Below are 12452 nucleotides of genomic sequence, written 5' to 3' on the forward strand. Positions count from 1 at the left end.
TTTATCTCTGAAGTTTGGGAAATCTTATTGCGGGTAGAGAGACTTTCCAAACCTTCACTGATTTTATGTTGCTTCTCTAGAATTAATGTGAGGAGAAGTTGTGACTTATTTGGATTTACATTACTTTTATGGAAGCTTATGTGTAAAACTCTGTAAAAGCCTGTGTTCTCAGAGAGCTTTTCATAGATAACGGTTGTATGTAAATTGCCCAGTCATTTTTGGAGGAGGTAGGAGCTGGTGCATTCACCCCAAATGTTGTCCCTCATCTTTCTGTCTACTCTGTGGCCAAAGCTGACTGTCATGTAAAATTCTGTGGTTACTACTTACTCAATCTATGACCTTTTGCAGTTGGGTAGTTGTTCCACCTGTTCTGTGCTGAATAGAATACCACAAAGTAAAAATGTCGTCTTGTAAGCACATTCTAGTCTTCAAATATACTCACAATTGGCAGGTAAACCAGGCTGCTTTCTCAGGAAGGGTTTGAAAATACCAGAAACGTTCTTGAGTAAAATGAAATGGAACATGTTCCTTTTCTGGAAATGTAACTCTGAAGACATGTAGAATAGCCTTAATTTTCTGTTGATAAACTCAGAATTAATTGGTTTAGCCTTGTGAGATCTTGTTTTGCTTCTGGGAAGAATGTCCTTCACTCTCTGCTTTTCTCCTGTTTCTTTAAGTTTTGTAGCATCAACATTGTGTTGAAGAGAGGGACTTTGGATCTTATCTGAGCTGTCATCCTGCATAGCTCGTCCATCAAACAGACTCTCAACCTGGATTTCAGAATGATGCCATGATATCCCGAGTCAGAGCATGTCAGTGTGAAGGTGGAATGTGCAGTGGGAGGGAGAGTGCTGATAGGCAGCATTATGCAGGCTGTGACTTAAAGACTGACAGCTGTGAGCATGGTTGGGGTAAGGCGTGACTCAGAAATAGGAGATCCCTGGGTTTGTTTTTTTTCTCAGGTCAAGTTGGGTAAATAGCAGGGAGGTGGGAAAAAAAAGATCGTGTTCTGTCATGAGAAATTCCTTGAATTGTCTGCCTCTTTTCAAGTGTTGATTGCTTCTCAGCTGTGAGAGATGCTGCTAAAGCTGGCGTGTGTTTCTTTCTACACTTGCTTGTGAACCATTTGGGAATGATTAGCAGAGAGTAGTTCAAAGTGAAAAAAACACGCTTTTAATTGCATGCACTTAAGAGGGCTTACAAGAGCTATGGACTGTAAATATGTAACTCGTAATGACCATTGCCAGCCAGTGTTCCAGGGCTCTGTTTGTGTTACAAACTCAAAATGCCAGGGAAGGAGATAAGGAAGACAACTGATAAGAGGCATATCGTTCATTGGAGAGAGACTGTAAGAGCTTTTTTAAGAGACTTTAAGCAAACTTGCTTCCAGAAGCATTGCAGACCAGTCTCGTGAGCGTTTGAGAATGGGCAGCGGACCACTTCCACACCTGCTCGGCTGGAAAACTGGCACACATCTTCAAGGAGGGTCCTGAGGTACATGAGAGCAGAGGAGAAAATTAGCTTTATTACTGACCAGTACATTAATGTTGTAGGGAAAAAGTTTGAGTATATGTGTTAGAACAGAAGCCTTTAAAGCTTGAGCAAGACTTAGTGAATGAACCCTGAAGTAACACAAGCCTCATCATATTTACTTCATTCAGAGATCTCAAAGGTTTACAAACGCCTAAATGCTTTTAAGATACTTAAGGTTCTGCAGCAGGTACTGCTATCTGGGGATGTGGGACAGACAGATGTAGCTATCGGTGTTTTCTTTTTTTTTCAGTCAGGAAGAGTTATTTCTGTGTGAGCTGGTCATATTGTCTCTTATTAGTATGTGAATTCACGTGACTGTGTTCAGTCATATCCAGGTCTTTCTCAACAACTTATGAAACCACTACCAGTTTAGTTTCTCAGACTATTCACTGCTCCCCCAGCCTCCTTTTTTTCCTGTACAGGAGTAGCAATATTAAACCAGTATCACACTGAACCCAGCACAACAGATAGTGCAAAAGTAGCAGAGACTGCGTGAATCTCGGCTCTTTTGGCAGCTATCCACTGTTATAGAATAGTCTTGTGGGAAGTGAGATAAACCTTGGGTTCTGTGGAAATGCAGAGTCTAAAGGAACAGAAGGAACAGTGCTATCTATGAAGGTCTGGTATTGACAGGCAATTCTGTGTATGCTGCCAGGCAGGATAGTTGTCTGCTGCTGCCTTCAGGAACTGGGCTCGTTTTCCTTTCTCTTCTTCTGGCAGGGAGAGATCTGTGTTTAGGCTCTGTATGTGGCAGATGATTGGAAAATACTCTTGGATCTGGATTACAGAAGTTGAGGCGAGTATATTCAGTAAAATCTTACTCCAAACTGTGAAATAGTGTCCAAGTGTAACGGTAGGAAGCTTTTACTGTATCTTTGTTTTTTCCTTTCCCTTCCCATGCTGTCTTCTCATTGAATTTGCCTTCAGTTTGCAACCTGTGGATGTGTGTTGTGAGGCTGGTAGCTCTGGCTCTCCTGTGGGAGATGATGAATGAATTGTTGGGGTGGGCAGTGTTCTGAGGGATATTCTGAATGAACTCTAAGGGCTTTGCCACTCTGCATATTTGCAGCTCACATTATGGAAAGAACGTTGGAGAAAGTTGGTAGCGGATGTTCTTAGTCTTTCCTGAAACTCAGAGTTTAAACTTCTCTATGGGAAGAGGTGGAACTCATGCAGCTGATGAGCTTTGTTATGGGAGGAGGGATCTTTTGAAGTGTGAGCTGTATAGAAGCTGCTTTCTTGTGTGTTTGAAGCAGGCACATGAGTGTTTAGGCTGTAGTGTTGGTGCCGCATTGTCATAGTTGCCGTTTGGCTCATGGTTCTATGTTGCAGCTGAGGTTTTCTTGTTAGGTTATTTTTCACAAATGATCTTGAAAGTTTTCTTAAAGCAGTTCTTCAAACATTATGAGTGTATGAGGGAATGTTCACGGGCTGTTTAATTTAATCCCTTGCACTAAAACCAAGTTCAGATTCTTCCTTAACATCAAAATTGGAACAACTCTGTGGCAGGGATTCCGGTTCCAGCAGTTGCAGCACATGCATCCTTTAATCTGGCATTTGCCGAGAACAGACCCTTTTTATCTTGTAATACTAGACTAAAAGCTTACAGAAGAATGGTCCTGTTGTGTTTGTTTAGACTAGTAACACATGACCAAACAAATCTTGTTAGAAGATTTATCTGTCTGGCTTAAATAAGAAAAAGGAGCTCTTCTTCATGTTCTCAGCTACCCTGCATACCGAGATGCCTTCCTGTTTCACTCTCGTAGCATTTCTGTTGGACTTGCTTTCACATTATCTTTAAAACCTGACTCTTTAGTACTAGTTAAGAGGTTTAACTACTTAACGTGTAGAGAGATGGTATGTATGCAGTTTGCCTTGATAATGGTTTTCAGGTGTACAGATCAAATAGCTGCAGAGCTAGGTGTGATGCGTGGCTGCAGCTTGGTCACCTTAACAACTCACAGTGCCCAGATCTGACTGTAACTCCTTTCTCCTGGGAGTAGTAGTTTCCTGCTTTCCTGACTAGGATGGGAGGATGTGGAGGATTTTGTTTGTGAACATGATGAAACTTTAATTCGAACTAGATTTAAAATGCTGGGAAAACCTCAACCAGGTGAATGTGTGGTAATGATCGGTTGAAGATAATGATTGTGAACTTAAGCACTGCAGTTTTTTAAATGAAGTTTAAAGGTTAAATTGTGCCTGCTTGATTTCTTATAAGAAAGAGTCTTTGGCAATATGAGAGACGTTTAGTGAGACTCAGTTCTGGCACCTGGCTACTGTTGCGTTTGACAAGAGAAAGACCAGTAATGCCATGTCTGTATGCCCTGTGTCCTGAAAGGTGATTGGGACTGAGTGCATTCCTTCCTTTCTTAGCGATGTTGCTTTCAGGTTGTCTGTGAAATAGGAGACGGTTACAAAACACCACATCAGGAATGCAGGACTCTCACTGCGGTGCTTTTCCTTCTGACCTCCTTTGCACTAAAGTGTTCCTCTTGGGATTCTGTGGGCTGGAGTCACCCTGGAGACTTGTCTGAAGTTGTGACAATTTTAACTGTTCTGTGAAGCCCTTGTACAATGTTAAACATCTTTTCTCTTTAAAAATAGGGTGTTTGCAAGCACTGGGGGTGCTTGGGGTTTGGTACCAAGTAGCAGAATGCTGTAGGGGCAATCGTCTGACCTGGTGGAGCATCTATGTTCACACCTCGCTACACAGGACACTTAGTATCTGCTTGCCTTCATCATGTCTGGCCCAGATGCCTAAATTAAAGTTCCTGTCTCCTACTATAACCATTGTTTCCTCTGTTCCTTCATCTCTGGAGACCTCAAGGTTTTAACAGGAATAAGGGTATTTTGAATCATAGAATCATAGAATAGTTTGGGTTGGAAGGGACCTTAAAGATCATCTAGTTCCAATATGGCTTGAAGTTGTAGACACCTGTGTTTTCTACTAGAGAAGTAGAAAAGCAGAGAACAGACTTCCACAAGTGGCTATGCAAACGAATTTTTTTGTTTATATTTGACTTGTAAACAGTTTAGGATAGCAAGGACATTAATTGTCCAATGGCACACTGGGGGACATAAGCAGTTATACTGGATATGATAAACTTACTTGGATAAATGGACAGATCCCAAGGCTCTAGTTAAAACACAACAGCAACAAATCCTAGAGAGTGATCGCAGTGAGGCTGATGTTTTTCCACAGGTTTTTGACAATGTGTTGAACAAATACTGGGCAGGGGCTGTTCTCCTGCTCCTTGGTATACCAGTCTGAGGTGCTGTAAAGTGAATGCTTCCCTTTTAGCTTAAAAGACTTCTTTCTGAGGTTAATCACTAAAAAATTCCCTATGGAAGAAGCAATAAACCAGTATCAAAGGCGGTTAAAGCTCTTCAACCTGTGGTGTTGTAGCCTGAATTTATTGGCTGTAGTGTGATGACAGCAGCAGCTGCTCTGGTAGTGGTTTGCTGTGGTGAGATTAAGAAGCTGCCAGTGGCAAAAAACGTCTGGAACACCAAGCTACAGAGCTTGCCAAAAAACACTTAAGATTTTCAATGTATTTGCTTCTACTGTCCTAATCCAAATTTAAACATCTGTGTGAATACTGTATTTGGCAATAGACACGATGTGTTATCCCAGTTTACTTCAGAGAACAAAAAAGAAAGGTTGGAATATTTTGGTGATGATACTGTTTTTATGGGTTCCATACTCATACATAATTACGTATAGAATGGTAAAAGTGCTTAAGCACTGCAACATCTGTAACTGATGGAGGATGTTGAGCCAGCAGATACATTTTGACAGTATTTAGGTTTTGTGATTAGACAACTGTAAAGCCTTAGAATATAGGTCGTGTTCTCCTGTGTGATTGGTGGGCAAAGTAAGAATTTATGAGATGAAATGCAAATGTTTAAGTTTAGATGATGTAGTAGTTGAGTTGTAAGATACTTTCTGCTGTCTGGTTGCAGAGATCCTTCCAAACACAGGGTGTATGCTTCTGTTTGTAAATCGCTAATTGCTGTTATTTCTGATTATCAGTAAATAATAAGTGAGGAGGTAGCAGGGGAAATGCTGTGCTTCACTGTAGATGCAAAATATGTCTTGGAATCTTTGAAATGTGTTTGGATCACTGCTTAAATAATTGAATCATTAATTGAATACTTCTCTGTGATAATAACTTAATCTTAATGGGGTGGTTGCTGATAAAACAACTTTTCTTTGCTTTTCTGGTAGTCCTGTAATACTGCTACGCAGCTGAGGTCAGGAAACAGTATCTTTCCTCTTTTTAATCTAATCATGGTGCGCCTGCTCCTAAGATTATGTGACTGCTTCATTCTTAGAGAGACAGAAGTTTTTATTGTTTCATGATATTCATTTAGTCCTCCAGTATTTTTAAAATAGATTTTTTTTTTTTTTTAGTAAAGTAGTCTTGGAAATGCAATATATTTGTGTAAGGAAGTTGAGTAGTGCTTGTGAGGACATTTCTTCACTTGCCTTGTAATGCTGCTCAAACGAGATGGGGGCTCTGATTAGACAAAGAGGCTTCCTGTGCTGCACATAAACATGCTGGCTGTGAAAATTGCTTCTGTACAGATTCTCCTGAACCAGGAGATAGGAGGAAGGGGGCGATTTTGCTGTATTTGTACCTGGAAGTTTTGTAGATCAGCAGAGTAACTGAGCAAATACACATGTTCTTGTGCAGCCTTACAGTAAACTAAATCATTATAGCACGGTGTTTATCTAAAGTTACTCCTCTATACAGAACTTCGGGGCGGGGGGGGGGGAACCCTGACCACAAAATAATTGAACTTGTAATGAAAACACTGAAGTACTTTGTGTTTAATTTAAGATAAACAACAGGGACTCAAATCTGCAGTTGCATGGAGAGTTCTCTTAGGTTCTGCAGTGTTCCTTTGTGTTCATTAACAGTGAGAACTGGAATTGGTCAGAGTTTGCTCTGCAGCTGCAACCTTTGGCATTTGAGGCTTCTCTCCTTGCCCTCTGTGACAGGTTGTGTAGAGGATGTTTCTTCCTGCTGGAAGTTGGTTTTGCCTATGCCCCTAAAAAATGTTGGTGGAAATAGAAGAAATGGAGCAAAGGCAAGTGCATTGGGTGTGGGACTTCTGTGAAGTAATTTACCTGCTGTCGTGTGGACGTCACTGTGTATCTGACATGGTGTTGGCTCCTAAACAGACTCCACCAGTGTAAAATGTAGCTGGATTTTATCCATCCCTGGAGGTAACTGAATAAAATTTTTAGGTATATCCTTTAGTTTCCAATCTGTAAAGAACACATAAAGATCTCTTGTATATAAGTTGAGATGCCATTGCTTGTAATTTTTAGATTGCCCTGGGAAAGCAATTAGTTTTCATTCAAAATGAATAGATTGTTTACTCTCCAAAGTGTATTTTGTATCTACAACAATAGAAAAAAACTTCCAAGCTTGCTACTGGGTAATTTCCTAGCCTCTAGAAATTTAAGATGTTTCTTATTGAGTCCCTGTAGACCATTGCTATTTCTGTTAGCTGCAGCTTCTCTGGCAACTGACAGGTTCATAGTCTTCTCTTACTGGAGTTTCATTGGATTCCCCTCGTGGGTTATCAGGATGATGGCAGCTGCTCTACGGAAGAAAGCAAATAGAATCATTTCCTACCTGGATGATGGGTTCATTCAGGAAATGCTTGAGAGATTCAAGCCACAGCCTGAATTGTATCAGCAAAAGCAGTTTGTCTCTTTGGCAATTTCCATTGCTGGAAGTAGTAGTCAACAGGGACAGGAATGATGTAGTCTGTGATTCATGTGAGAGTGAAGAAATTTCAACTACGTAGGATCACTGACTGCTCAGCTGACTTCTTAAAAATCAAAATAGTATTTTTCCTTCTGTAATGTAGTTTCTGATGCTTAATGCTTGAACATTCAATCTTCGTAGGCCCCTGAGTTCCATTCTACACAGTGAACTAATCTCAAGTTCCAGCTTCCTGAGAACGTAGGAGCTGAGTGTGGGCAAATTCAGCTTTATCCTGAATCGGTGAAGTATGGAATGAAGTACCTTACCTTTGTATGTTGAATGTACTCGTCCTGAAATATTATTGCATGAATATTGGCAGAAAAAATGGACTGTTATGGTTCTTGTGGGGAAGGAGCTGTAACTGTTCAGGCTGCTGCTCATGAACAGTGTTAAAAGGCTTGTAAATACTCTTGTAGCAGCAAATTTGAACTTGTGTTGAAGGAATAAAAGGATGCAGTTAGATGTTAATGGTATTGATTAGGTGATCAGGGAAGTAAAAACATAAGGTTATCTCTTCCCTTCCTGTTTCCCAGCAGGAAACTGAATGGTGTGAGGGTGATGAGTTACAAAATCCATTTCTGTGTGTTCTGTTATTGTTGAAGCAAGCATGAAAGGTTGTGATTTTGATACGTGGAAAACCAGATTTTGTTAGAGCACTTGTAACTGCTGTGGTTTGGTTTTAATTAATTAATTCCTCTAATCTGTGGATTACAGGTTAGCTCTATTTTTGGAAAAACAGGGTAAAGGGAAGACTTCCTAACAGATTGCTCTGGAGTGGCAGATGGCATTCTTTACTCAGTACCGGCTTTGTAGGACATGCGCTGCTGGTAGTGTTGAGACAGAAAACGACACAGCCATTTGTTAGACTTCATTTGCTTCGAGGAAAAAAAAATGTTGTAGACTCTTCCAGTTTTTCACTTTTCTCTACTTAAATGTTTTTGTTGCACTGGCGTGCTTCTTATTCAGGTATAAAATGAGATGTAGTCTCAGTGGGCATTTCCCATCCCAGAACTAATAGTTCTGTAGTGAACAAAAGAATTTTTAAAGAATTGTGAGATCTTTTGGAGGGTGGAGACAGCTTTCAAACATTTTACAGGCACTTAAGTTATCATTTCTTCGAAGGCTTCAAAAGACCAGCTTGTATTTTGTTGTCTTGTGTACTGAAATGCTTTAGGATATGGGGTTTTCTTTGTTTGTTGTGTTTACTTTCAGAAATTGAAAGCATTTTGAATATTAACATGGGCTTTTCCCCTCTTTCTTCCCCCTCTACCTCGTCAAGAACCTTTTTAAAACTTTGGGGTTGTTGGAGTGGTTGAATTTTTCCTGGATTTGAGTGAGAAATTCAGAAGACTGAAGCCCAGGCTCACTGTCTACCTTTCACGGAGGCCCAGCCGTGAGAGGACAGAAGAAGGCACGTGGCGAATCATGACAGCGGACAAAGAAAAAGACAAAGACAAGGACAGGGATAGAGACCGGGATAAGGAACGAGACAAGAGAGACAAGGCGAGGGAGAATGAGAACTCACGTCCTCGACGGAGCTGTACGTTGGAAGGAGGCGCCAAGAATTATGCAGAAAGTGACCACAGTGAAGATGAGGACAATGACAACAACAGTGCCACCACAGAGGAGTCCACAAAGAAAAGCAAAAAGAAACCTCCCAAGAAGAAGTCCCGATATGAGAGAACAGACAACGGTGAAATAACGTCCTTTATCACAGAGGATGATGTTGTTTACAGGCCTGGAGGTAAGAAACTCTTACGTTTTGTTTCCATTGAAAGTAATTGTGCACCAGAGCTACCAGTCACTTGGCAGCAGACAGCACAGTGTGCTAGCTGTTAATTTAAATTATGATTGTCCTAGGGGCAGGTTGCCACATTTCCATTGTAGGTTAATACAGATACGCACGCTAAAGTTTTTGACTGTATCTTGTAATATCTGATTTGTTGGAATTAACTTAGCTTCTCTTTGAAAAAAAAGCCACTCTTTTTCCTGCTTTTACATTAATAATCTGTGTGTTATGTGGAATCTCTGTCCTTGGGAAGTTTAGAACTAAATTGGATAAAGCCCTGGGCACTTTGCTCTGACTTTGAAATGAAACCTGATCTGAGCTGGAGATTTGACTAGGTGGGATGTTGTCCAACCTTTCGGACAAGTTCTTCTGTGAATCTGTGGTTTCTTTATGGAGTTTCTCTCCTGTCTTCTGTCTGTGCAATATAAATGGGGTGACCTAAGATCTCATACTAGTTAGACCATTGATTTCACCCCCCTTGCTAATAGCTGGTTAATGCCTATGCACAGCAGCTTGGCTGTTGGTCAAAGCAGTATTGGTGCCAGCAAGTGTCTGGGCTGGTTTGGGGACAGAAGCAGAAGCTTGCAGTGTGCTCTGGATGTGACACTTCATTACTGCCAAGCTCACATAAGGTTTTTAGGATTCCATGTAAGGCTTCAAGATTTGACCTGTAGCTGCTGCCAGCTTCTTCTTGAAATTAAATGGCACTTGAAAATTCTATTATTCAGTTAGCTCTAGTCCTCATTTTTGAGTAGAAATTTCTGTGTTCATCTAAGCAGGATTTAGAAAGTGTTGATTGCAGTTGTTTGTTTCACCACAAGGAGTAGTTACGTTTGGCTCCACTGTTCAGAGCACTGGCTTAAGGGCTCTGGTAGTTTTATATTACTTTTCTGTAAAACGATCAGTGTGCTGTGGTACTACTGCTGGAACAGAACAGAGATGGATTCAAACTAAAAACCATGGAAACAAATGAGGTAAAATCTTGTCTGATTTTTCCATGAGGTGCTGTATATCTCAGCTACTAAAATCTCATTGTATGAGTACAGATGTAAATGTTTTAGGCGCTCTATCCAGTGGCAATTACTGTAAATGCTCTAATGTGCTCCTTGTGTGCGTGGGCGGCATCGGCTACAGATACAGATAGGCTGGAATTCTCCTGGTTTCGGAGATATAGCATTCCATACTTATTCTTCCATGTGAAAGCTGCAAGTTTGTTTCCACTTTGGTTCTGTTTGTCAGATAGGTTGTCTATTGAAATGCTTCAAATATAATTTCAACCCATTCAAAAGATGTTTTTCCCTTGATTCGCGCTTGTAGCTGATTAATATTTGTTGCTGAGCAGTAGCAGTAGGGAGACTGCACAAAAGTCATCTTCGGTGGCAATGTTACTTTCAGTGTCAGAAGATGAAAAATAATTTGGAATCTGTTAAGAGCAGCTGTTGTGTGGGCCCAGCAGCACAATGCGATACGCTGGCTGTAGCACAAGAAGGCTTTGCTTAAAATTGAGATGGAAAATCAGTTTGTGATCTCAGTTTTGTCGTGTAGTAGGATGGAGGAGCATTAGCATTCGTTATCTGTAGGTGCAGTGCTTGTAGCACCTCTGATGTAGCAGTACTGGGATAGGGATGTGTTTGCAGGACAGCAGGAATTAAACATAGTTTAAGCTGTAGTTAAACATTTTGCAGCGTTGCTAGATAATTCTCAAAGAAGGGGAGAGAGCCTATAAGTGCTGGTGGTGTGGAGGGAGCTTGAATTGGTTAAACTGTCTTTTTCGCAAGAGTATCCGTTCAGAAGAGAAGTCTTTATGTGCAGACTGGCAAGAGCTTCAGTTGTGTTATGTACCTTCACACTTGCCAGCAGTTACGCACCAGGGAGTTGCCAGGTAAAGCCTCAGTTATGGCACAGATGTTGGAGAACCCCATGCAGCAAACACTCGGTACATGCTGGCCAGTTACCACATGGGACTTAGGGACTTAAAGGAGCTGCTAGTGTGGGAGAACAATCATCCCTGACAGGCTGAGTACTTCTTCAGACTCATTTTGGTGCTGGTGGTTGCAGAAGCAATGGTAAGGGAGCCACTTGCTTGGCGAGCAATTCCTCCATATCCAAGTAGTGTTGGGCAGGGTTTGGAAGCGCTTGCCCTGGGTTTGAAAGCTGCTCTGCTCAGTCTTGACTAGAACTAGTGCTGGCCACAGGCAGCTTGCTCTGTTTTCTCTTTGCTTACCTCTTTTTGCTTTGTTATCTCTTTTGCAGTGTGTGAAAAAAGGGGTGGAGAAAGGTGGGTTGTTTCTGATCTGGAGTTAGGTTATCCAGTGAACTAGCAAGGGAAGCCACAGAACTCACGATAATTAAGGTTTTACACCTGGTTTGTAAAATCTGCTTATTAAATTTAACATTTTATTAGTAGTAATCAGCATAAGATGTGCATCCGGGCACTGAACAGTTTCTGTTTAGTTTGCTCTTTGTGCTTTTTTTAAACTGGCATCTGTCCTTGTCTGAGAGCACACATTAGCCATTGGTTCATTGTCAGAGGGACGTGAGCCTGGTCGAAACCTTAATTGACTCCTTATCTTTTTACACTGATTTAAAATTTTTTTTTTAAACATAATTTCTTAACAGGAGTGAGATTTTGAATGCACATTCTGGTGTGTAGTATATTCTAATGCAATTTTAGCTTCTGTTGGAGAAGGAAGTCTTTGCCTTCTGTCTTACAACTGGGTTACAGACAGGGAGATGTAGCTACGGGTACAGATACATAAAATTTAAGAGATTAACAGTGTTTAATTAATGAGACTTGCACAGCAAGGATTAGAAAGATGAAAATTAAAGGTGTGTGTAGAATGGATGGCTGTTTTTGGCTTGCATCTTCTAGGCATTAAGGAAAGGAAATCTTTCTATTCATTTGACTCTCTTAAATACTCTTATCTGATACAGCTGAATGCTAAAGGTCTGCATTTTCTTTCTGTGAAGGTTAAAATTTCATTCTATATTTACCCCAATGCTGTACAGTACTTAATCCAACCCTTAATATTGCTTTTTATCTGTGCTGAGCTCAGCTCTACTTGATTAATAGCAAATAAACTGTAAATAAATAGATAATCAAGATCACTGGAATTTTTCAGATGAAAGGTTACACTACATTGTTACTATATAAATACTGCTCTTAATTCGCATACATATAATGAATGTATGCATAGCTCTAAACCACGTGTTAAAATTTATTGAGTAGAGCTTAGACAACACCATGCAATTAATCTTCTCTTCTTTGTTGGAAATCACACAGTCCTGTGCTAAAAGCTTGTTGTCCCACTTCCCCATCTGTCCTCGGCTTCCACAGCCTCCCT

The 12452-nt window shown here is 40.7% G+C and overlaps 1 protein-coding gene across 4 annotated transcripts in view; it reads left to right on the forward strand.

Annotated features, from left to right (window-relative positions):
- Positions 1 to 12452, forward strand: part of RERE (arginine-glutamic acid dipeptide repeats) — a 232565-nt gene that overhangs the window by 69583 nt on the left and 150530 nt on the right. For all 4 annotated transcript variants that reach the window (XM_054085460.1, XM_054085461.1, XM_054085457.1 and 1 more), the window contains exon 2: positions 8599 to 9063. In XM_054085460.1, coding sequence (XP_053941435.1) covers positions 8745 to 9063 — 319 coding nt within the window. In that variant the 5' untranslated portion in view covers positions 8599 to 8744. The remainder of the gene's footprint in view (positions 1 to 8598; positions 9064 to 12452) is intronic.

The sequence above is a fragment of the Cuculus canorus genome, chromosome 21 (genome assembly GCF_017976375.1).
Source record: "Cuculus canorus isolate bCucCan1 chromosome 21, bCucCan1.pri, whole genome shotgun sequence".
NCBI lineage: Eukaryota > Metazoa > Chordata > Aves > Cuculiformes > Cuculidae > Cuculus > Cuculus canorus.